Here is a 26,566-nt window from a genome sequence, read left to right as displayed (position 1 = left end):
TAGAATTGTAGAGTTAGAATATTAAAAAACTTTGCTAGTAACATAGTGGTGTTTTTTGTTACTATGTGCAAAAAAAGTTTTTTATAAGAATTGAAATGTATGGTAGCTTCGAACTTGACACGCAAAGGCTTACCCAAGGTTAATCGAAAAACCCAATGCAACTACATTAAATAAATTGCATTGGGTTTTTCGATTAACCTTGGGTAAGCCTTTGCGTGTCAAGTTCGAAGCTACCATACATTTCAATTCTTATAAAAAACTTTTTTTGCACATAGTAACAAAAAACACCACTATGTTACTAGCAAAGTTTTTTAATATTCTAACTCTACAATTCTAAGTTACGGTAAGATCAATAATGTTTTAATAGATAATATATGGTAGCTAATTATAATTTATTCTCTTTCAGCCCTGAAGAAGCCAAATTAATTCTCTTTGGCGAAAACGTTCGGCGAAACAATTGATACACATTAGAGTATTTCTTGCAGATTTCCCCAATATTTAAGAGTTTACTATATATATATATATATATATATATATATATATATATATATATATATATATATATATATATATATATATATTTCATCCATAAATCATTCTGGCATCATATTTGGTTAAAAGTAACGGGTTATGTTATATTGCACCTACCTATTGTATCTTCGCTCCAATTGGTCCAGTAGTGACGTATAGCGCCTCAAATGATGGGATTTAACCAATAAAATACAATAAGACAAAAAAATCGTGACGTACAGTACCTCAAATGATAGGATTTAACCAATTAAATACAATGAAATAGAAAAATCAAATACAGCAACATGTCAAAAGGGTCTTAGTCACGTATCTTCGGTCCCATTAGTCCAATCGTGACGTACAGTACCCCAAATGATAGAACTCAACCAATATTAAATAACTTTTTTACGGAAAAATTTAGTAAAATAGGTCAAAATTGTACAACTCTTATTATTTGGTTGAGCCTTCCCAGTAAAGAAATGAAGGTTCTACGTGCCACAGAAGCCGAGATATTAAATATTTTGCAAGCGCGCTTTAATTTAAAGTTCCAATCTAAAAAAAAACGAAGCTCAGACAGTTCTTACCTCCACTTTTCCGTGGCGGTAATTTACGAATACTCCTTTACTGTATATGCCATCTATAACTTGGATCATACATTGTAGATCTTAATTTAAAATCCTTTCAATTTTTAGATCTTAATGTTAATAAAAAATGGAAATATGATTTTAAGAATTAAATGCTACCTTAGTTCTTATTGGTTAAATAAGGTTCTGTTTTTTTTTCTCCAGCTTTTTATTAAGATTACTTATAAGCGTGTGACATAAAAAATATCAAAGTTAATATAAATGTTTAGAAGCTAAAAAGTCCCCTATTCAAACTGGTTTATAATAAAAAAATTAATATGTTGAAGTTTTTTTTAATATTCCTTAAAACTGAAGGAGCAAAGAATCGATTGCAAATTACAAAATACTTGTACATGGAGTCACTGTTTGGACAAGTACAGTTGTTTAAATAATCGCTCTCTGGGATAAACAAATTGAATAAATTGTAAACTATTTTTTCGATCTGCTTGATATTTAGCACACTTTAATAATTCATTAATTGACATAATTTCAAGTATCTATATTACCTACCGTTAGGCAAAAAAACAAAGTTATTAACATTTATAAATTACTACAAACATAATATTTTAGAGTTTAGGGTTTTTTGCAATTATCTCGGTCAATTATTTATGTATTTTAATTTGGTATCTCTCAACATAAAAACTTTTTAAGGTCTACATTACTTTGATTTGAATCATTTTTCTTTAGAATGTATAAAAAACGTTTTATGTATAAACAAAAAATTATTTTTTTTACTTTTTAAGATTGTTTAAAAAAAAAACAAAGCAAAATCAACTCTATGTCTTCACGAATTTTTCATCAACTACTCCTCATACTATTTAGAATTTAAATAACTGTATAAGATTTTTTTATGTAATTAAGCCACAATTATTGGTCGTTATTGAGATGAAAATTACATTTTTAATTAACTAATATTTAACGTTTAGATTTCCACTATTTAACCTTGTTTAGTGTACAAATTATGTAAAAAGTGTATACACATTTTGTACAAAAAACGTTTTTTGAGAACGATTTCCGGAATGGAAATCAATGTCAAACATAAATTAATTAAAAATGTGATTCTAATCACAATCATAACCAATAATTCAGTCTTAATCCCATAAAAACATAATATCTCAAACTATTCACCGATAGCTTCGATTAAACAGGTTGTAAATTGAAATTTATGTAAAATATTCCCCTGCACAATTCTCTGGGAAAAAAATATCTAGGTTGAACACCTGAACGAAGATAAAAAAACCTGTTGACCGCAACTTGTCAGCAGGTAGTTTCAATGTCGTTATTTGAACTTGACCAAAACCGATCAATATTTATGTATCTAAATATTATTTTAAGTATTAATATCGGCAACATCTATTGGCTCTAAAAAAAATGTAGGTTTCATGTAAAAAATTAAATAATAAAAAAATCGGAATATTGAAAAACCGACAACGGTGCCAAGCCTACAAAGGTGATAAATTAATAGAAAATGATAGAATTTCTTAATGCTAAATTACTGCACCGTGGGACCAAAAAATGCATTAAAGAGATATACCGCAGAGATAACGATTTATCTGAACCGAATTGGATCAAAATATGTGCAATTAAGAATAATATATAACAGAGAGAATAAGGGTTTAAATATGACTCAAAAGAGTGCCACACTATGTAGAATCAAGATGTGAGACAGATAGAGAGAGGGATAATGATTTACATCCGGCTCGAAATTAGACCAGAATATGTACAAAAAGAGATAAGAGGCAAATCAAGTTTATAAAGAGTCTTGCCAATATTGCTGTTAGACACACTCGCGGTGTTTATAGGCTTTCACTAGCGGTTTCTAAACACGTGTCTCGTGGTACTAACACTAAGAGCAAGAGATAGAGCACATTTGCGTGTGTTGTCTCAAAAGAGGATTCGCGGTATTTTTCGCGTAACTATCAGAGAGAGAGAGAGAGAGAGAGATATTACGTCTGTTGCTAGCAGCTAGGCGTCACAGTCACCGGTTTACATTCCTAGTATCCGAGACGAGACTCTCGGGGACCACTCTACTCTCATTCCAAGAGAACCAGGTGAGGTTGAACGAGCTGGGCCCGTACACACCTCTTTTGGCCTTACACCACCAATCGTGGTGTCGGTGTCTCGGCACGTACCCGCCTGGAGATTTAAGAGTGGTAGAGGAGAGATCCTCGGCGGCGACCTGTCTACGTGCGAGGTGGAAATTCCTCTGCTGCGTCACCTGTCCGCCCGTGGGAGGGGATAACGGATGGGTGAGTACTACGGGAGAGGTGGAGCCCCGCGAGCCACCTTCATTTTGGTGTCGGACTCGTAGGAGCAGTGGAGGCGCTAACGGTCGTATGCCGAAAGGCCAGCTAGACCAGGGTCCTGCCAATTAATTTGGAGGGCACAAAGCACAGCTATGTTACTAGCGGCAGTGAGCAGTCGAGAGATTACCTCTGTTGCTAGCGGCAGTCACCAGTCGAGAGAAAGGAGTGGGGTTAAAGAGGTAGTATTAATCATTACTAAGGGTTGGAGTAGGGTAACGATTTTACAATTGAAGAAGGATAGTAATTAATACAGCGAAAAATATGTCATGCTTTTTCGCATGTGAAAAATTGAACAATTATTATTTATTGAATAAAACCACAAAATCCGTGAAATTAAATAATATATAATTTATATTTCAAATGTACAACATATACAAACAAGGGACAATAAAAAAGAATACAACATATAAAAAATATATAACCCTGGTCAAAAATCAGTACAACAATAAAAATATTTACAGTATGTACAAGTTATCTACAATAATCGAAATGAAAGTGTGAACGTTAATTATAAGCTGCCTATATCGTTAAAGCGTTTCAATTTTTCTGGGAATGGATCTTTGAACAGTACAGGATCGGCTCGGAATTCCACTGATTTTAGAGGCATTCTTCCGAAAGCTTTTTCGAACCTGGATATGCATTGGGAACGCTCAACCATATGCCCCAAATCGGCCGATAGCATTTCGTTACTAGCGCATTCAGGGCATTTGAATTTTTTTCTTGGAGTTACCTAAAACAAGGATATAATTATAAAGTGTACACTTTTATTCCATAATGTATATCCGCAAATAAATGGTCATAGAATATTCGAAACAGGTCAGTAGTCACATCACATGACCAAGAATGGTTTTAATTATTTAAAGTTTTCCGTCTACGTCAAACTTTTTTTTTTATTTTTGACGCGTTATTTTATATAAGTATAAGAGTTCATATAAGAGTATAAGAGTTATATAAGTATAAGAGGCATAGTTGTTAACAAAAATCAGTAAATACAGTATAACCCGAAATAAACCGTACTTAAACTGAAAAATAGGTGTCTCTTTATGCCCGCTGTCATACCCAAATTAACTAGTATATACCTGTCAAGTAATCCTTAAACAATTAATTATTAAGGCCTAATTGTTAAAAATGGTGTTAAGTACAGAGGAGAAAGTTTTTCTGGTGGAGCATTATTTTTACTCATACGGAATCGGCCGACGTAATGTTACAAGTCTGCGATACGTGTTTGATCAATTCACACAACGATTTAATAAATGTTCTCCAATTAATGCTGTAATTTTGAAGGTTATTGAAAAGTTCAGAAATAGGGTAATGTATAGTAGCAAGGAAAAGGAAACTCGGGGAGTCCCAGGAAAGTTAATAACAACAATATCCATGAACGCGTTTTTGAGCGAATCTTGGAAAATCCGAAGGTAACCAGAGAAGGACAACGTTGCAACTTGGCTTAAAAGAAGTTCCTTGTAAAGAATCCTAAAGGAGCTGGATGCATTTTCATATGTGACTCAGGTAGATGGTGCATCAACAATTACATCCTCGAGATTATCGTAGTAGAGTGGAATATTGCGCCAGAATTCTTAAGTTACAATATGAAAATCCTGAATTTTTGAAAAATGTATGGTTTTAAGACGAAGCACATTTTTATTTGCCGGGCAATGTAAATCATCGCACAAATCGATTTCTGGGCTTTGCAGGACCAGATGAAGTTCAAGAAGTTTCTTTACATAGTGCAAAAGTGAGTGTCTGGTGTGCAGTTTCGGGACACGGAATCATTGATTTCTACTTTATCGAAGAAAATGGTAGGCCAGTCACACTTAATCAATAGAGGTACATACAAATTTTAACACGCTTTATCCCTGATCTACGTCGATTCTGTCGTGTACGTAATTTGACATTTCAAGACCAATTTTTCTAGCAGGGCGGGGCAACTTGCTTGACTGCTGTCGCAATTCGTGTCAATTTCTTCAGGGACATTTTCCAAGCAGATTTATTTCACGATTTACCATCTCCAGAAGTATTCATTTGGGCTTGGCTAAAACTGCCGTTTTTAAACTGGCACCACAAACCATAAATTAAAGAATCCCGTTAGAACCTTCTTCGCAGACCTGAGACAACCCTTAGTCCATAACAACATGATTACCTTGGAATTTCGGTATGAATTTCGATAAAATAAATACAAGTTCAGTATTGTTTATTTTGGGCTAGACTGTATTTAGTGTATTCTAAGTAAAAACTTATTATCCGACAAAAAATATAATATAATAAGCCAATAATAAGATCAATAATTTCAAATACTATAGAAATAATAGTAATGTTTTAATTTGCCACAGAATATAGTTAGGGGAGCGGCGGGTAATAGCGAACAGCGGGTGATTGGGAACATCAGAAAGTACATGCCTACACCATCTATATTATTTCGTTATACACTGCATTTCGTGCTTCCTAATATCTGCACGTGGCGGCATAGATCGTACTTGTGGAATTTTTTTGCAACGATTTATTTGTTTTTGGTGGTTGAACAATTTTTGTAATACAGAAAATAAAGTTTGTATTTAAACACTTGATAGTTAAATTGTTATAGTTCTAGGCCTGCCTCCCTTGTATTTGATAATACAAGGAGAAGCAAGATTGGAAGCCTACAAAATAAAACGATCACTAAACTTTGCAATGTAGGGACAGAGCATATGAGTATCACAAGGACTGTGACAAGAACATTTTTAATGAGAAACCAGATCACATGACAAAAAAATACAATTTTAAGAATTCGTAAAGACTATGTCTATTCCAGACAGGAATGTACGGAGACACAAGAAGTATCATAACCAACAGGGTAAGATCTGGTATCTTCTAAATGTGCCTATCTTCTAGAGATGTTGGCGACCACATTGTACCTTAATACTTGGCGACCAAGTACCCTTAATATTGCAGCCCAAATGGTATATGTTTTCCACTCTTTCTAACGGTGTATCGCCTATTGTAATTTGGGCATTTATGTTGGTGTTCTTACCAATGATCATTATTTTTGTCTTCTTGCAATTTAGTTTTAAGCCATATTTGTTACATGCTTCTACAACGTTATCAATCATCCTTTGGAGCCCCTGCGCACTATCTGTCAGCAACACTGTATCGTCTGCATATCTAATATTAAGTTGGCTATTTACAGCAATCCCATCTTCTGATTCGTCCAAAGCCTCTCTAAATATGTGTTTTCAGAGTATATGTTAAATAATGCCGGTGACAATATGCAACCCTGTCTAACTCCCTTTTTCAACTGTGAAGATCTCGGATAGTTCATTTTCTAATCGTACTGTTGCTTTTTGTTGGAGATATAAGTTTGAGATCAGTCTTATATCCTTACCATCGAGTCCTAATGTTTTTAGGATATCGATTAGTTTCCCATGTGGGACTTTATCAAATGCCTTCTCGAAATCAATGAAACATGCATACACATCGCAGTTGACATCCCTGGCTCTTTGTATTCGAACTTGCAAACTAAAAAGTGCTTCCTTCGTTCCGAGTCCCGCTCTGAATCCAAATTGAACTTCACTCAGGTGTTCTTCTAATTTGGTGTACATGCGCGAGTGAATGATAGTAAAGAGTACTTTAAGTACATGGCTCATCAAACTAATTAATCTATGTTCTTCACATTTTCTAGCGTTTGGTTTTTAAGGAAGTGGAATCAATATTGATAGTAGCCAGACTTTTGGTAAGTAACCAGTCTCCTAGATGTTGTTGAATAGTTTTGTAAGAGTTGTGATTTGGTGTGCCTCTAATGGCTTTAAAATTTCACCATGTACTTCATTAGGTCCTGGGGATTTCCCATCTTTAATCCGCTTAACGATCTGGTATACAGAGGGATATCTAAAATTACAGAGGGTGTGGGGGCAGGAATATACTCCAATAATCCAAGAATTAGCGAAAGATTTGATTTACGGAGGAACTGCACCGTTTTTATGCGATACTGTAATGTGCAAATGGAAATAATGAGAGAGCTCTTGAAAAAGAGCAGATCCATATATTTTCTGACAGTCAAGCGGCACTGAAGGCACTGGCATATCAGGAAATGACGTCTAGGCTGGTGTGGGACTGCATCAAACAACTGAATGAACTGGGAGACCGGAACAAGAGTGAGCTTGTCTGGATAGCAGGGCATCGAGGGCAGCGAAAAAGTAGATCAACTTGCAAAAAGGGGATCCGACAAATCAAACGAACCGGCTGTAACTCTGGGAATACCAAAGGTTCCAGTTCGTAGGACTGTAGAGGACTGTATCAAAGAGAGTCATGAGCGATATTGAGAGATAATCCCAAAACAAATACATGGAAAAATCTTCATTGGTGGACCATGTAGAAAAAGACCAGAGGAACTGCTTCACCTGACAGGAAAAAACAGAGAACAGTAACAGGAATGCTGACCGGTCATGCACCAGTAAGAGAATTCCTGGATAAAATAGGCGTTTACAATGGAGACCTTAACTCTGTGATAAGGAACTAGAAACTGGAGAAAACTCAGAGGAAGGCCTGCTAAGGGTCGTATATATCTATATATATATATATACAGGGTGGTCCTTAAGTAATTGTACAAAAAGAAACAGTAGATTCTACACTTTAAAATATTACGATTTAAGCCAAATTGCTTTAATAAAATGTTGATATTAAGAAAGATACAGGGTGTTAAAGTGCAAATTTAAAATTTTATTTTTCGCTATAACTTTAATGTTTGTAAACATTTATGTATAAAAATTTACAACTGGGTACTTTTAAATATAAGAAATTAAAATTTGATGCATACTTTAATGTAACTGATAGAGGGCGCCACTTATGCCACATATGTGGTATAAATTTGCACTTAACTTTTTTGCTCTTTAAGTTACCTGTATTTGGGATAAAAAATATTAAAGATTCATTATTTTAACAAAAAAAAGGTATACTTTTTAATAACTTCAAAACTTAACAGTTTTCGAGATAATCGCATTTTAAAAATCAGCTGCATAGTTCTGATCTAAGGCAATTACTCCAGGCAACGAAGAAAAAATAGACAAAAACATTAATACTTCTGAATTTTGGTATAAAATACCTTTAACTAAAGTTAATAGTAAACGAAATATTAAATAAAATAAATATATCAGCAGGATAATTAATAATAGGATTTGACAAAATAACAGAATAATACGATTTTACATCTAACATTTTACGTTTTATGTTAAATTAAAGTCATAATCAAAACATTTTGTTTACAAACCAAATTAAGAAATAGTTAAACTAAATAACATAACTTTTTGTAAAAGTAAGTGTTCGATACGTCCACCATTTTCTTTAATTCATTTGTCAATATCTTCCATAAAAGATTGTCTCATATTAAATAGCATCGTTGGTTCAAGAGAATTTGCTGCAGTATTTATTTCTTCCCATAGTTGGTTGCGAATGTTTATGGGATTCTTATAGACACGTTGTTTTAATGCGTCCCATACACCAAAATCAAGCGGATTAAATTCGGGGCTACGTGGTGGCCATAATGTATAATGGATGAATATATCCATATTACTTATTTATATGATTACGTTACAGCTTATGAGTAACTATAATTACATATCGAACAAATGGACTATTATCATTTACTAACGAACTAATATTATGCTGAACTAAATTGCCTGTGTGTTTACTATATTTATAATATCGGTTATTAGGACAACGATCATGTTTTTGTAAAAATGCCGAGTCTTTCAGGTTAGATTTGTAGCAAAAGTATTATGAAACAGGACACATATGTGTTATTAAATACCTGTGCTCTAGTTTCTATTTGTCCTAATAAAAATAAGTCAACAATTTACGTAATGAACAATAAGTATTCTTTTCGGATTTTTTATGAATTAAATAATTATATCAATATCTCACCACACTGCCAAGGAATATGACTACCACGACCAATCCAACGTTAAGAAAAGTTGTATTTAAGTTGCATATTTATGTTGCATAAACCACACATTTTGGGTTTTTAGCATTTTAAAATAGAGAAAAAGTAATACAACGCCATTATAGAAACTTAAGAAGCGATAGCAAAGGGAAATTGTAAACATGGTGACGGCCAACGTCTGAATACGGAGACGGCACCTAAAGAAGGAGATGCAATATCTTTTCTCCAATAAGACATTGAACATATAACAAAGCATTTTGTAATGTTACATTATCATCTTTGAGTTGTTTTAATAAGAATAAACTATGAATTATGCTTATCTACAGGTATTCAGTGCTTTACCGCACAAATATTATACTAAGAATTATTGTGCAGCTGACTTATAAAATGCATTTATCTCGAAAACTGTTAAATTTTCAGGTTACTATCAAGTATACCTTTTCTTTGTAAACATAATGTATCTTTAATATTTTTGAACACAAATAGAGCTAACTTAAAGAGCAAAAAAGTTAAGCGCTAATTTATGCCACACATGTGGCATATGTGGCGCCCCCTATTAGTTACATTAAAGTAGGTATAAAATTATAATTTATCCTACTCAAAAGCATCCAACTGTAAATTTTTGTTCAAAAATATCTACAAACGTAAAAGTTATAGCGAAAAATTAAATTTTAAATTTCCATTTTAACACCCTGTATCTTTCTTAATATCAACATTTTATTAAAGCAAGGTGGCTTAAATCGTAATATTTTAAAGTGCAGAATCTACGGTTTCTGTTTGTACAATTACTTAAGGACCACCCTGTATATATATATATATATATATATATATATATATATATATATATATATATATATATATATATATATATATATATATTTTATCTATTTGCTGCCATTGTCTGACTGACTACTTAAGTTCTCTGTACTACTCTAATATTTTTTTGTTTTGTCATGTACACATTTATTTACATACACTATTTATATTCTACCCTTAGTTTCTTGATGGCCTGAAGATGCTGTAACAGTTTGTAAACAGCGAAACCGGTAGCCCAATCTCTGTTTTTTCAATTTTTATAAAAAGCTATTACGGATTGTGACTATAAGACCTATTATTTATATTTGCAAACATTTTGTATATCAGCCTAACAGAAGATTTATTCCTTAATTCCTAATAGACATAGTACACGAGACCTTCCAATATCTGTTGTTCATTGAAAATTAAATCTGTGTTTTTTAAAGACGGTTAATCTATAATATTTGAAGTAACTTTTTAAAAGGAGGCTTTAAAAGATGTGAGAACCGTCTATGAGGAGAATTAATTAACAATATACAATACGTCGAACATACTGTAATTCTAGCTAAAAACATCGACGACCTGTAGGAACTAACCAATAGAGTTGCCATAGAATGCAGAAATTGGCAACTGTTGAAAACATCCACAAAACTAAATATATGGTGACTAGTAATGAGGATATCGGCCCAACCCAGCTGATACAAAAACCAACAAACGCTGGAAAGAGTATAACGTTGGATTACCCAAAAGTTAGATCCGTCCTTTGAAATCAGCCGTTGAATTGAAGAGGCAAGAAGCACATTTCAAAAATTCATTCAAGCGCTTATTATCCAGTGACTCGTTACATTTGGAAAGCGGTGAAAAGTTTTCAAGATAATACGTATGGTCCGTACTTTATATGGATGTTGTGACTTTGGACATGAATAAAATCGAGTCACCTGAAATGTGGTTGTATCGAAGAATATTCAAAATACCAGAACCAGCAGAACAAGAACTCTATTAAGTATCATTAAGGTACGTAAACTAGAACATCTTGGACGTTTAATCAGAGAACCAAGATATGAGATTCTTCGGCTAATCTTTAACGGTAAAATTGAAGAAAATAAATGCATAGAACGAAAAAAACTCTTCTGGTTGAGAAATTTGCAACAGTGGACAGATTTAACAAAAGACCAATTGCTACACGTAGCCAAAGACCGAGATCAATATAGGAATATTATAAGCACGGTGGTGGCCTTCGTTAAATAAATGTTAGTTTTGATAGTTACCTGGATCTTGATTTTTTTTTGCCTTGTGTATTTTTTTAATTAACAAAATCGCATCAGCTAAATTGGCTATTAGCGAAACAATGATAGCAAACAATAATTTGTATTACATTTATGTTAGTTTAGATAGCATTTAAAACATTAATTGAGGTTAAAAAACTTTTTATGTTTGAATTATTGTACTGTAGACCTAAAATATGGCTAAGTTTGTTTGGTATATTGTACAACATGCGCTTTGGCGTTAATGCTGGACACTTCTCTAATATATGTTTGGTTGTTAATTTTTCATCACAGTTGTCACATCTTGGTTTTTATTTGTTGGAGAACACGTAGCTATTAGTTAATCACGTATGACCCAGTCGGAGTCGCGTTATTATTACCTAGTCTCCCCGACTTGTTGGTAATGTGGGCCAGGGTTTTATCGATGCCTTGTGTATTACAGTACATGGGCAAGAGACAAACCGTAATGCACAAGACAAAAAAAAATCACGCTACATTGAAAATTGCCTGAATATGAACATTCATCCAACCACAAACTTTGCTTATGTTCGTGGAAAACTTATTTACTTCATCTGCTCGTAGTGTAACAATGGGCGCTGATAGTTAAATATGTGAATCTGTACCAAGTGACTTGAAAATCATGGTTCAAATCGAAACTCTTGTGCCTATGGGATCGCGAGTGGTCTCAATCACAATCGAAACTTGGAGAAATCAAATAAGGATATAACACCCAAGGAGCCCACTACCAACGATTGTCGCTGGCACAAGTCCTAACTGGACTTTGTCTAGGACACACCAGGCTGACACACTCGTTATCTTTTTTTAAACACTAACCCTCCGTGGTATAATTTATACAACACAGCTGTTAGTACCAAACACCTATCAATTAACTCTTCAACAATACAATCAACAATAGTCCCATTATGATCTACCCAACGATTTGTCCCATTGAAAACTTAGCAAGCTTTCTTAAATCTGTTAATTTATTATACAAAGTGTAATGTATCTTTAACGCACTTATTATATAACCCCTAATAACCTTTTGGGTAATGCGATATTTTCTTTAATAAAAAATATATATTTACCTTTATGGGTGGCTTATTCGTAATATTGGCCACTAAAAAGTTCATCGCAATATCCTCACAGTTCATGTGTTCATCAACCCAATCTTTTACGTCTACAGGCATATAATTTGTATATAAGAAACTCCAATATTTATGTAAAAAAGCTGCTCCAGTGAGTACCATCGATATTTCATTAGTCCATTCGGATTCGTATTTCCACATTTGGGTTACGTTATCCCAAATATGAGTTCTTGAAGGAAAACCTACAAAAAAATATACCTTACACTGTCCTTACCTTACTGTCTTGTTTATAGTAAATTAAATTAAAAATAATTTAAAATTAAAACCTACCACTACGTACCTAATAATGAATTAAAAAACCCCTATCTATATATATATATATATATATATATATATATATATATATATATATATATATATATATATATATATACGAAGCGTGTTTTTTAAGTAAGTACCGTTTTGGAATTAAAAACAGACGTGCAAAGATATGGCAATAATTTTATTTTTACATGAAAGCCTGTACCTTAATCTACTTTTCTACATAATTTCCGTGAATATTGAGGCACTTGTCATAACGTGGCCCCAGTTTTTGAATACCCTCCTGATAAAATTCTGCCGCCTGACTTGTTAACCTCTGCATCACAAATGTTTTGACTTCGTTATCGTCTTGAAGACGCTGACCGCCCAGGTGTTTCTTCAAGTGCTGGAACAAATGGTAGTCGCTGGGAACCAGATCAGGGCTGTATGGAGGATGATCTAGAGTTTCCCATTTAAATGATTTGATGAGATCTTTGGTCTGATTAGCCACATGTGGAAAGGCATTGTCATGCAGCAAAACGATACCCTTACTCAACTTGCCACGTCTTTTGTTCTGGATTGCACGACGCAGTCTCGACGCACGACGTTATTATGTCTCACAATAAGACGCTGCATTGATTGTCTCATTGCGAGGCAGAAACTCCACTAGCAATACTCCTTTTCTGTCCCAAAAAACTGTGCACATGATTTTCCGGGCAGAAATTGTTTGCTTAAACTTCACTCTTTTGGGTGATGATGAATGTCGCCATTCCATGGATTGTTGTTTCGATTCTGGTGTGACGTAGGCCACCCACGTTTCGTCACCAGTAACAATTTGGTCTAAAAAATCTTCACCTTCACTGTGGTACCGCTCAAGGAAAGTCAATGCACTGCCTAAACGTTGTGTTTTGTGCAAATCCGTCAACATTTTTGGAACCCAACGTGAACACAATTTCCGGTAATTCAAGTTCTCGGTAACAATGCGATACAAAACACTACGAGAATACTAAGGAAAGCAGTCGGACAATGATGAAATTGTAAAGCGTCTGTTTTCTCTCACCTTTTCGTCCACTTTCTGCACCAAATTTTCATTAACGACCGAAGGACGCCCACTCCGTTCTTCACCATGCACATTTGTGCGGCCATCTTTAAATGCTCTCACCCATTTCCTTACCATTCCATCACTCATAATGTTTTGTCCGTAAACTTCAACGATCTCACGATGAATATCGATCGGTTTTACGCCTTTAGCACTAAGAAATCGTATAACAGCCCGTACTTCACAATCAGCGTGACTCACGATTGTTGGAGGCATCTTAAACACTGGAGTAAACAAGTATACAATGAAGAATCAGACTTTAATGGCGTCAGTGCGTAGACAAGAGATGTAGGTAACCAGCGCTCATGCGCGGAACGCCGACCGTAGCGCTGCGGCGGCGGAATCGCAAAACGGTATAATAATATTTACTTAAAAAACATATATATATATATATATATATATATATATATATATATATATATATATATATATATATATATATATCTGTACCTCAGAACTAAACTGTATTAACTCCATATTTTTGAAAAATTGTATTATCTCACTTTTTATATAACAGACTTCACGTCTTTCATACGCAATACGATAGTAAATCGTACTTAATGTGGTTCCAAAGATAGACAACGTGAACTCAGTAGGTCCGAGCTAAACAATCGTTTACACTTAATACCCAGTAAAATAAAAGTATTAGTGGACCTGCACATGTAAGAAGTATTAACTTCATGGAACGACGTAAAACCGCGGTGTGGCACTGTAATCAGTTTGTTTATGCTGAGTTAATGGAAAGCAATACACCCGAAGAAAAAATTGCTAAACCTTAGCTGTATTCCGAAATATTTCACACAGAATTTATTCTTTCATGTAAACTTCCATACATTGACACGTGTTATGAATTTGACAGATTAAATTTAGCTAAAATTGAGATCACAGAAAGAAAAAAAGTATTGAAAAAGATTATTAACAACACCTTCTGGAGGCTAGTATCAGGTATGACTTAAAAATATTTGATAAGGAAAGAGCAGCAACAAGTGGTGAAACAATAAAATTATTGACACTTGGTTTACAGAAATGTCTGCCAACGCCAACGCCTGTTCTAAGTAACCAGCAGAGTTTTTATAAGCTCAAGTTATGGACATACAATTATACGATTTCAGACACTTTAGGTAATGTTACTTCTTGCATGATGTGGGATGCATCAAAGTCTCGACGTGGGGCAAGCCAACCAAATGACTTCATGATTTTTGAAGTGGACTGAAGCTTTTAAATGAAAACAAGAGAGATTACTGTGTGGTCCGACAATTGCCATACCAGAACAGAAATATGGTAATAGTCATGCTTTACTTGTGGATAATTCACAAGTATCTATAGATAAAAATTAAAAATCACAAGGGTACATATTACGTGGGCATGCCCATTTAGAAAAGGATAGTGATCATTTTCTTATTGAAAGGTAATAAAAAAACACTATTTTTAAAAATCATGACTCCCTGGGACTGGCAACAGCTAGCACGACTTTGCTGTTGTTTTAAACCATTCAATATATTATAACGAAAAAAACTCAACAGAATACAAACTTTCGTATGTCAGATGTTGTCCACTTCCAAGTATGCAGCGATAATTTGGGATTACTTTTTTTCAAAACTAATAATTTTAATTCTGAAACATTTCAATCTGTTGATCTTAACAAAAATACTAGACGTGTTTAGTTTCCCGAGTCCCTGCCTGTGATTCGCGGTAAGCTAAAGGAAATATCGACAAAAAAATACACACATCTGCAAAGTTTGCTCATCCAAGTGAATTTTACCAAAATTTATCCCACTCCGACAAAGTAGGTGAAGATTTATAAAATTTATCCAAAATGATTTTAAGTGAACAACATACAGGATCCTTAGAGTTTTGTTTTGCGTTAGTTTTGTGTATTCATTTTGTTTTATAGATATGACTTGTTTATTTCATTTAATTAAATACAAACAAATTCTTAACTAAATTTTGTTTCATGTACCGTATTATTTCGCAAATTATTTATTCGTGTCTGTCAACTTACCATTGTATTATCTCCGGAACATGATAATTGTTTTCATGCCAAACAGTATTTTACCATGTTTTTTCAAAAATATATAGAGCCAAAAAGATTATAAATACAGTGATATATAATATCATTTATACCTATCAAATAGTGTCCATCACATATTTGAAGAAAAAGAAATAAAAATTCTATTTAAAATTTACTGTTAATATTTCTTTTAAACTGCTCTCTTTTAAAATTTCAATTTTGTGAGCTAATACAGTTTAGCTCTGAGGTACAGATATACATTTCGACAACAATTCGACATTTTTAAGACGTGATAATTTGTGTTTATGTAATATGTATATGTTACATGTACATTAATGTCTTTTATCATGTTCTACCCATATGGACTAATTTACGTTTTATGGTATGTCACGAGTATTCTTAAGGACAAATTGGAAAGGCAAATCACTAACGCTGAAGAACAACAAGGTTTTACAAGAGGGCGGTCTATAACAGATGCAGTATTCATAATAAAACAAATAAAAGAAAAAGCTATAGAGTTCGGCATGCCAGCGTATATTTGCTTCATTGATCTGACGAAGGCGTTTGACAGGGTTCGCCTTGGAAACATTCTAAATATATTAATAGAAAACAAAACACCGACCAACATAACAAAGATAATCCATAACCTAAATAACAACAATGTAACCAAAGTTATAGCAGGAGACCAATTCACTGAAAATATTCCAACACCGGGAGGAATTAGACAAGGCGACAGCTTAAGCTCCTTCTTGTTAAACCTACTCATGGGCAAAATTATAAACAACATCTCTCAATCTCGGATACAGAATGGGCAACAAAAGAATTGGTATGGTGTATTACGCAGCAATTATGCCGAATGAGAAGATGATCTTCAGAAACAGCTCTTCCAGTTCTTTCAAATAAGCCGCCAACTAAATATGACCATTTCTACCAACAAAACTAAATGTATGACAATAGCAAAAGATACGCTCAGATGTAAGTTAGTGGTTGAGAACAACCCCATAGAACAGGTGATGCAATTCAGATATCTGGGCATAGATATATCAGGCACACACGACCCAGTAAAGGACCTAAGGAGTCAGATCAACAAAGCATCCGCATTGTCGAGATGTCTGCGGGAGATAGTCTGGTCAAATCCGTATATGCGCACAGATAGTAAAATTAGAATCTACAAGACTTGCATACGACCGATCATGACATATGGCATAAAAGTGCGCGAAGATACCAACAAAACGAAACAGATGCTAAGGGTTGCCGAAATGAAAACCCTAAGAACACTAGTGGGCAAAACAAGAAGAGACAGGGTGAGAAATACAAACGTCAGAGAGTAGTGCAAAATTCAAGATATTGTAAGATGGGGAAGGCAACGTAAGAGGATGTGGTACAATCATGTAAGACGAATGGATGAGAATAGACTCTAGACTCTAAATTGCCCTAGAAAACAACCCGCCCGGTTCAAGACCTCCCGTAAGACCACCTAAAAGATGGAGGGATAGTTAGCAATCTACCTCCCAAAAAATTAACCAAAGGCAGCTTCAGAATTAAACAGATCGAAAGATCTCCAAGAAGTAGAAGAAGAAGGTATGTTTTTATTAAAATTTTTGTAAATAGCATGACAAAATCAATTGATGTATTTTAGATATTGAGAGGCTTTTCTCAACAGAGCAGAAGCTATTTATCAGTTGATTGATAGCGTCAAATCCAGGAAAATAGCATATCTTGGACATATAATGTGGGGAAAACAATCGAAGGAGGCAGGTAAATTGGTAGAAAACAAATCTCTTAGTTCAAGAATGTCAGATAATGGACGAGGTATGGAGAGTCCAACAACTGTTAAAAATAGCTTAAGACAGAGAGTCATTTCCTTTATAATGCTGTTCCGAACATTGCGAATTTTTGTACCCTCTCCTCTATTTTTTAGACTAATTTGACCGGACTATAATGTAAGTTTTACGCGACAGAAAATATTTAGGGGAAGGGGGAGCGAACTTTAGACGTGCATTGTTTGTTATATTAGTAACAATGTCATTCAAATATAATATAATAAAAAAATATACATATTATAAGATCATGTATATTAATTAACGATAATACTTGCAAAAGATTTGTTTTGGCATGCATACTAATTGACTGTTTTACTTACCCACTATTCGATCTGGAAATTCTCTCCAGACTTCATAAGCAAATTCAACTTCGTCGGATGTTAGCATAACAATATCATCATCTATATGTAAAACTGCCTCCGTTTCAATCTCTTTATATGGATAAAAGCGATTCGATAACTTATTCGCATGTGTTCTTATTACATTCACTGGTTTCTGAATTTTCGGAAATTCTGACACTACAAAAAGATAAAAAAATCTAAAAAATGACAAAACTGTAACATATAGGTACTAATGTATATATACAGGTATCAACAAACCCTAATCATAAGACTTAAAACATATCCCTCTATATATGTCGAATTAAAAAAAAGTAAGACTTCTTATAGTATCATCTTCTATTAAAGGTTGGCAACAATATCAGCGTCTATCTTGTGCAGCTCGAAACAGTTAATAAGAGTCCAAACCAGTCCACTCTCTTATATTTTTAATCAGGAATGTTTAAGTATTCCCAGTTACTTCTTGCTTTCTATTTACCCCTCGATTATTAATTTCAAAAGCTTTGTTTTAGTACTGTTTCTCATAACATGGCCAAGATAAACCCTTTTTTCTGTTTTTAATGTTAGAAATTAACTATCTTTCTTTATTAAGCTTCTGAAGAACCTCAGCATTGCGAACATGATCCGTCCAAGGTATTTTACCATGTTCCCCCATGGTAAAGACCATGGTGGGAAAGTACCAGACTTTCACGAGCCTTTTGTAAATCGATGTTTCAAAGGCTTCTAAGCGTCTTAAAGTATTTAATTTGAGCGTCCAAGTTTCACAGCCATTTAAGAGAACTGAATGACCACAGCATGAACGAAACGTAAAGTAAGTTAGTGTTGTGTGCTAATCGTGCTTTGTCTATTCGTGATCTAACATTTAAATTAAGATCTAAGTTCGATATTGACCAGAAACCCAGGTCAACATCGTCAAAATTTGTTCATAATTTCTATTTATAACCCGTATATTCTAATGTGTGGTAATGAATTATTTATCTTACTAATGACCATTATCTTCGTTTCGGTGGTATTTATTTTTTGTTACTTGGGACGCTGTTTACTTTTATTCTCGTTTCTTTATCTTGTGCAGCTTTGCAAAGACGTGTCCTGAATATATATTAAACAACAAAGGCGATAGCACATCCCTGACGATTTCTCGTTGTCTCGTATCTTGTCAGTTTCGTTCTGTTCTAATCTCAAGGATATTGTTTAGCTACTGATTCCTGACTATAACGGTTAAAACTACTAGTCTACTCCAGAGAATTCGATGGTTGCTGTTATTAACCTGTTTGGCTTCCACATCATTCTCAAGGGTTCCCAAGAAGTGCCAGCTACTTCAAAGTAAGGTCAATTACCTCATATATATCTCAGGTCATACAGTCAGTAAAGAAGGAGTGACCGCGGATAAAGGAAAAATCGATTCCATTAAGGAGTGGCCAGAACCGACTGACAAACATCAAGTAAGAAGTTTCCTTGGGCCATGTACGTACTATCGGAGATTCGACTGACAATTATTAAGTGAGAAGTTTTCTTGGGCTATGTACGTACTATCGGAGATTTAATAAGAAGTCTGCAGATATCGCTAAGCCATTAACGCGACTTACAGAGGAAGCAAGAGATTACTGTTGGGATGGAGAATGTCAAATGCCTTTGAAACCTTGAAGAAGCATTTAATCACAGCACCAATATTACGGTATCCACTGTCAGAAAGAGAGTTTATCTTAGATACAGATGCAAGCAATGTGGGAATTGGAGGAGCGATATCTCAAATTCAAGGACAGGAGGGACTCCTTGGAAATTTTAGTAAAGTTCTTTCAAAACCTGAGCAGAATTATTTCGTCACAAGAAGATAATTTTTAGCAGTAGTTGGATCAGTAGAACACTTCTATCAGTACCTAGTACCTCTATGGAAGGAAGTTTTTAATCCGAACCGAACATGCCGCCCTGAAGTAGTTAATGCAGTTTAAGAATCCAGAGGGTCAGATAGCCAGATGGATTGAACAACTCCAATAATACGATTTCAAGATTAAGCATCAGTCTGGAGTTAGCCACAGAAACGCCTTTAACATTTTCACAAGGCCGTGTCCAGCAGGGGGTTCCCACTGCAACAAAACTGAATCCAAAGAAGCAACAGTGTTGAAAACAACGCCTACCAAGATCAGAGAAGAATAAGAGGAAGATCCAGTTTTACAGAAAATTCGAAAATGGAAAGGAGAAAACAGTCCACTACCTTGGCAAGCAATATCAAGCCTATGTTCAGTAGTTAAGACGTATTGAGCCCAGTGGGAGTCCTTTATCATGGAAGACAGCTTGCTTAAACGAGTACTGGAAAATGGTCATAATTTAGAGAAGAGAAGATAGTTGGTTATTCCAAAGAGCAGAATAGCCGAAGTACTTCGTGAGTTCATCAAAAGGGCATTTCGGTATAAAGAAAACCCTTCAGAGAATTCGGGAACGGTTTTGTTTGATGTATAGTTCCGACGATGTAAATGACTGGTGTAAGAAATGTACTACTAACGGATTTTACCGAAAAACAAAGGCCCCTATGAGACAATACAATGTTGCAAGTCTGTTTAAAAGAATAGCTTTGGATATTGCTGGACCATTTCCAGAAAGTGAAAATGGAAGCAAGTACATGTTGGTCGTAATGGATTACTTCACGAAGTGGGTCGAGATCTCCTAAATTCCAGACTAAAAGGCCGCCACTGTTGCAGATGTGTTGATCAAAGAGTATATCACCCGATTTGGAGTGTCTTTGGAGATCCATAGTGACCAAGGAAGGCGATCTATTCGAAAGCGATCTATTCCAGAGAATCTGAAGAATGAAGAAAACAAGAACTACAGCCTATCACCCACAATCAGATGGAATGGTAGAGCGGATGAATAAGACAGTTGGCAAGTATTTGACAAAAATGGTGTCCTATCATCAGCGAGACTGGGACAGATACCTTCTGTTCTTCGCAATGGCCTACAGATACGAATCCGAAAGTTAACGAATCAACGGGCCAAACACCAGCAAAAGTCCTATTCAGAAGTTTGGATGTCGACCTGGAGAAGATGTAGCTGGTGAAGATTACGTGAATGAGTTGCGAAAAAGAATGGTCGATATACACGAGTTGATCCGTTCCCATTTTCAGATCGCTAGCGACCGAATGAAGAAACGGTACGATACCCAAGCCGAAAAGGAATGTTTTAAGAAGAATGACAAAGTCTGACTCTATAATCCAAAGAAGCGAAAGGGTTATTCTCCCAAGTTGCAGCAGTTCTGGGAAGGTTCGAGAAGGTTCGTACCTCATAATGAAGAATATTAACGATGTTATCTACCGAATAAGCCCGAGGGATATAATAAGACATTCCCAGGGGAAAGCCGATGATGGTACACCATAACCAGCTGGCGTCATTCGAAGGAGACCACGACGTAGATGAAGTAGTGGAAGTAAACCAAGTCCAAGAAGTATCTGATTTCACTTTTGAGGAATTCATGGGGGCCTATGGAGGTACCGGTAAAGCGAGACATGGTTTTACCACTGAAGAAAAGCAAGATCTACTCGCACTTCCAGATGACTACTTACTGGCCCATACCATCACCATTTTTACCAGGCGAGTATTTGAGGATTATTCTAGACACCAAACTTTTGTGGTTCAAACATATTCAATATATTAAGGGTAAATGTGACGAAATCATTAATATATTTCGTACATTAACAAAAAAAAATGGGATTCAGATTCCAAAACAGCATTATTGTTCTAAAATGCTTACATATGATCAATCATCGACTATGGATGTTGGCTATACGGATCAGCAAGCAATACTAACTTTTAAACTAAACTAAAATTTTAAATCGCATACCATATAGAAACTTGAGAATTTGTTCTCAAGCGCAGTATTTCTAAATTTATTCCTATTCGATTTGAGTCGATCTCTGAGTTTTTAAGCTCAGTAAGTTATCGCCCTTAACACTGCGCCACCGATGCACAGCTTTATTTTAATATTTATAGAGGATAGGGTCATATTTTTTTCAATATTACTTACGTGGAGGGGGGCTTTTCCTTTGGTTATTCCATACAACTATGATCTTCATTAAACTAGGAACTTTTGATAATCTCTCTATTAGCGTAAAAAGACTTTCTACTCTATCGTACGTTAAAATTACAGCCGAAAATCCATGAGACTTCGGTGACGTCATTGGAAAGAATAATGGATTGTTGTTAATCTAAAAAATAGGCATTAAGCAATATAATTTTTGAATAGTCATTCAACATTTCTACTCAAACTAATATCCACGTCATAAAACAAAAAGGTATATATTTTATTAACAAACAATTATAGTTTGTATAATGTATATATGTAATTTTTTGCTGTTGTTTATTTTCCTTCGGGTCTTTTTTATTTTCGTCTACTGTCAAGTCATCGCAATCTTTATTTTTTAAAGTAGTTTGACAAATATAATCTGTTCGAAGTCTGAATCATAATTACAAGTAGTGCAAAATGCACCTTTTTATTCAATTCGTCATTTATCTAAATAATCATAACGTATGATTCCCGCAAATTTGGAGCCTAAAGGTCGATTAACATAAAACCGTAACGTGACCATACGGGACAATACCATATCAGTGTTTCGCCAGCCCTTAATTTCGACTGTTTCACTTCGTGTTCACACATCACAATGCCGTGTAATGAAGGTTACCAGGATAGCGCTGTTTTCCGACAGCCAACTGTTGATGATTGCTGTGATCTTAGATGAAGAAGAACAGTAGGAAAAGGCAATATATACTACAAATAAACGCGTGTGGGTCCATCAAGCTTGGAAGAAGGGAACAACGAAAAGAGAATTTTTTTACTTCATAAAAAGAGTTGATGAAAGATTGGGACAAGTTTTTTAAATATTTCAGAATGTTTCAGAATTCGTTCATGTTGTTGCTGTGTAAACTAGAAGTATATCGTAAGTAAAAAACACACATATACCGTATATTTTGGATTTGAAAAATCAAAAAGAACCGAATTTTTGCGCACCCATTCAATCAACATCTCGTCATTCATTTTGAACAATGCAGCCGAAGTACAGCAGTAATAATAAAAATATCGTCGGCGAGCACTCTTTCTATACATTACGGTCACGTCGACAACACTGCCTTTGGCACGGCGGGCGAACTTTCGACACCAAATTGTCTTTGTACCTGGGGTAATCGAAGGGTCAAATTTTATTATAGGAAATTTCGACACCGCGGCGTAAAGCAGGTAGGTAGGTAATTAGCGGCGATGGACATTTGCACCCAAGCAGGACAAGCGGGTTTTCCCAATATTTATTGTCACGGCGGGGGGCGTGGCACTTGTGTACTTGTGACTAAATTATTTCAGTTGTAATTTATTTCTTGTTTGACGTTGACTTGTGCACGTATACGGATATTTAAAAAATGAGTTCCCGTAATAAAAAGTTCCCGTGGTCGAGATTTATTAGTGGTGGAGCATCATTCGTTCTCGAAACAGAAAGTGTTAAAAAGCGGCGAATAGGCTGTGAGGACCTCACCATCACAAGAAGTGATTTGGTACATAATCATGAAGCCGATCCAAAAAAGCTTGAAGTAAAGATGGTAACCAATGCATGTAAAAGAAAAGCCCAAGAGGACATATCGGAAAAGCCTGCCAAAATTACAAGAACTGCTGTTGCTGAGTGTGATGCCAATTTGCTGATGGTTCCTGACATAGCTAGCATAAGAAAGAACATTTACAACTGTCGTCGTAAACTGTTACCAGATCCGTTACCAAGAAGCATATCAGAAGTCCATAACGCGGTTAGTAATTATTCTCCTAAAACCTGACGCAATGAAAGTTGCATATGAAAGGTTAAGGCATAAGTTTGGTTTAACTTATTTAAATCCAGCAGAAGTTGAAAAATGCTTTCTTTATGATTTAATGTCATATAAACCTATAAACGCAACACTTGATATATATGCAGATTATTTACTGGAAAATTACTTAATTATTAAATGGTCTAATCAGAATCCGTCTATTGCCACGAGGACCACAAATGCCTGTGAATCCTTTCATTCGAGATTTAATTCTTCTTTTTATTCAACACATCCTTCTATTTTTATTTTTATTGAAAAGTTAAAAGAATTTCAAGTAGACACTTATGTCAAAATAAATAGTTTACATATACCAGCAAAAATCAAAGATACTACTGTTAAGGCTAAATTGGCATTTTTGGAGAAAATGATGGATAAACTACGATCCCAACAAATACGTAGGTTAGATTTTATAAAAGCTGTATCTTATCATTCCTATAATAGCAAATAAATCATTGTATACAAGTATATTAACGGTAAAATGTACAAAAATTAGGTACTAGTTGTATTATATTTAGATATTATTACAGTTATAAAGAAATAAAATGCACATTACTTTTATTAAAATAAATAAATTAATTAATTATGGTATTTTATTTATGTCGAAGCTATATTTATTTGGTGTCGAATATACCTGTAAGATAAAAACGGGAATTGGGGCTGGTGTCGAAAATTGCCATTACATTTTAGTCGCTACCTGCTTAGTGTCGAAATTTCCTACGCCCCTTTGGCAGGTACCAGGCTTGTGAGAATTGCGCCGCTCATTTTCCCAGAAGAATAGTTTTACGTCGCCGGTAGAATCACGTCCCGTTTACGTTCACGGTACGGTTGCGGGTGCGTGTGAATCGACCTTTAGTGTATAATAGTTTTAAGCTAGTCATAGTATTTAGACAAGTTTGTTATTCAAAACTTTTCAACCGCTCTCACCTTAAGATCGCACCTTTAGCATGTTTATCGAGACGAAACTTGCTTTTCATTTCATACCTTTTTTAACAATTTTGTAAAAAATTTTTAAAATTTCAATCATTTTCTAACTATTCTAATACTCTAATATCTTAACATCGGAATTATTAATATTTTAGTGAATAATCATCCCCAGACTGATAAACACGGACTGTGGAACTCCGGGAGTGACCGAAGAGGGAAAGCATAGCTTTCTTATCTCGTCTCAGACTAACGGTGGATCGTTTTAGTCGTTTTTATTCTATCCTATCTCTGCGCGATCTACCGCTTCGTCTCTAGCCCACTATAAGAATCCAAAAAACATGGACCCATAAAGTTACAAAAAATAATTTTGTCTTAAATTTCACTTTTAAATGGTGAGCTCAGGTTTTGAGGTACATCTTATTAGTCCAGCTTCTTATAGATACATACATCGTCAATTTAGAAATGGTTATCCTTGCTAGTTTTTGTGTTACCAAATGTATTGATTTTTTAAAATAAATGTATTAGAATCATTTCTAAAAAGTTGATACTTACTTCATCAGGTTTTAGATTAAGTTCATCGTATGTCTTGCCAAGATGAGGATATACCCTATCTTGTAAAATATCGAGCGTTGTCATAACTATGTTCTTCATACTCGAGAAATATTTTTGATAAATATAAAGCAGATTTTGTTGCATTTGCCTTATTCTCTTATCTGAAATATTATTCAATACATCCATTAAAGTACTAAGGTGGCTTTCCATTATAAATACGGAAAACCTCTTCCAGTCGATGATATTCCGAAAAGGCATCACGTGACCGTCGGCAACTATCACAGGTATACAATTGGCAGCCATCGCTTCCAATAGAACGAATTGTCCCATTCTTTCGCCTCGAAAAACAAGACAGAATATGGATTCTTTTAATACTTGAGGATATTCGAAAGTTTTTCCGGTTTCGATGTCACATCTTTGAGTGTATCTATGTCGGTGGCAAGCGTCGAGTATTAATAGGTAATCGTGATGATGGTAACGAAGTTTTTGAAGCTCCGTAAGGAAATATGGATCTACGTTGAGCTGCGATGAAGTGACTAGCCACGATCTGAAACAAAACGAATCAATCAGTATTTTATGTATACAAAATTAATCGCAGCTTAACTTAAGACTAGTTCTTGATTAGATATTGAGTTTATTATAGTACCCTGAAATACGTCGATTTCTCTAAAGCACATTAAGAATTTCATATAATGTTCTAAATAAGGTGAAAAATAAAAACATTAATTTTAACTTAGCAGATGTTTAAAACGGCTTCCAGGTTCAAAACCTCCTGGTCGTATTTATTCTTTCTATTCTTCAGCTGGTTCCTAAAAAAACTGATACCACTTAAAGCGTATTTTGTAGAAAATTGAGCAGTGTACTTTAAAGGATAAATACTTATTTACATACTGTCACTGTCACTGCCAAATCTTAAAATTTGTCAGATAACTTATTCTGTTCTACCTCAAAAAATGACTTCACATGCTAGCAAAGAACTAAAGAATTGTAACGAAAATCATTTTCATTTTTATTGTATACATCGCTCAAACTGGTAGAAATTTTAATAAACGAATAGCAGAACATAAATGGGCTTTCAATAATGGAAAAACAAATTCTACATACGCACTTCACCTTCTAGATCATAATCATTCTTTTAATGACGAATTTCAAATTCTTCACATTCAAAATAAAGGCCTTAAGCTATCTTTGTTAG

The 26,566-nt window shown here is 34.6% G+C and overlaps 1 protein-coding gene across 1 annotated transcript in view; it reads right to left on the bottom strand.

The window, feature by feature from the left end:
- Positions 1 to 3,763: 3,763 nt before the first annotated feature.
- The window catches only part of sotv (exostosin glycosyltransferase sotv), a 132,349-nt gene continuing 109,546 nt past the window's right edge, over positions 3,764 to 26,566 (bottom strand). The window contains exons 3-7 of the mRNA XM_072535234.1: positions 25,372 to 25,918; positions 22,079 to 22,259; positions 18,046 to 18,243; positions 12,493 to 12,734; positions 3,764 to 4,169 (exon numbers count right to left, since the gene is read on the bottom strand). Of these exons, the coding sequence (XP_072391335.1) occupies positions 3,948 to 4,169; positions 12,493 to 12,734; positions 18,046 to 18,243; positions 22,079 to 22,259; positions 25,372 to 25,918 (1,390 nt within the window). The 3' untranslated portion in view covers positions 3,764 to 3,947. The remainder of the gene's footprint in view (positions 4,170 to 12,492; positions 12,735 to 18,045; positions 18,244 to 22,078; positions 22,260 to 25,371; positions 25,919 to 26,566) is intronic.

This window comes from Diabrotica undecimpunctata, chromosome 6 (genome assembly GCF_040954645.1).
Source record: "Diabrotica undecimpunctata isolate CICGRU chromosome 6, icDiaUnde3, whole genome shotgun sequence".
Lineage (NCBI taxonomy): Eukaryota > Metazoa > Arthropoda > Insecta > Coleoptera > Chrysomelidae > Diabrotica > Diabrotica undecimpunctata.
This window is presented reverse-complemented; position numbering and strand designations above follow the sequence as displayed.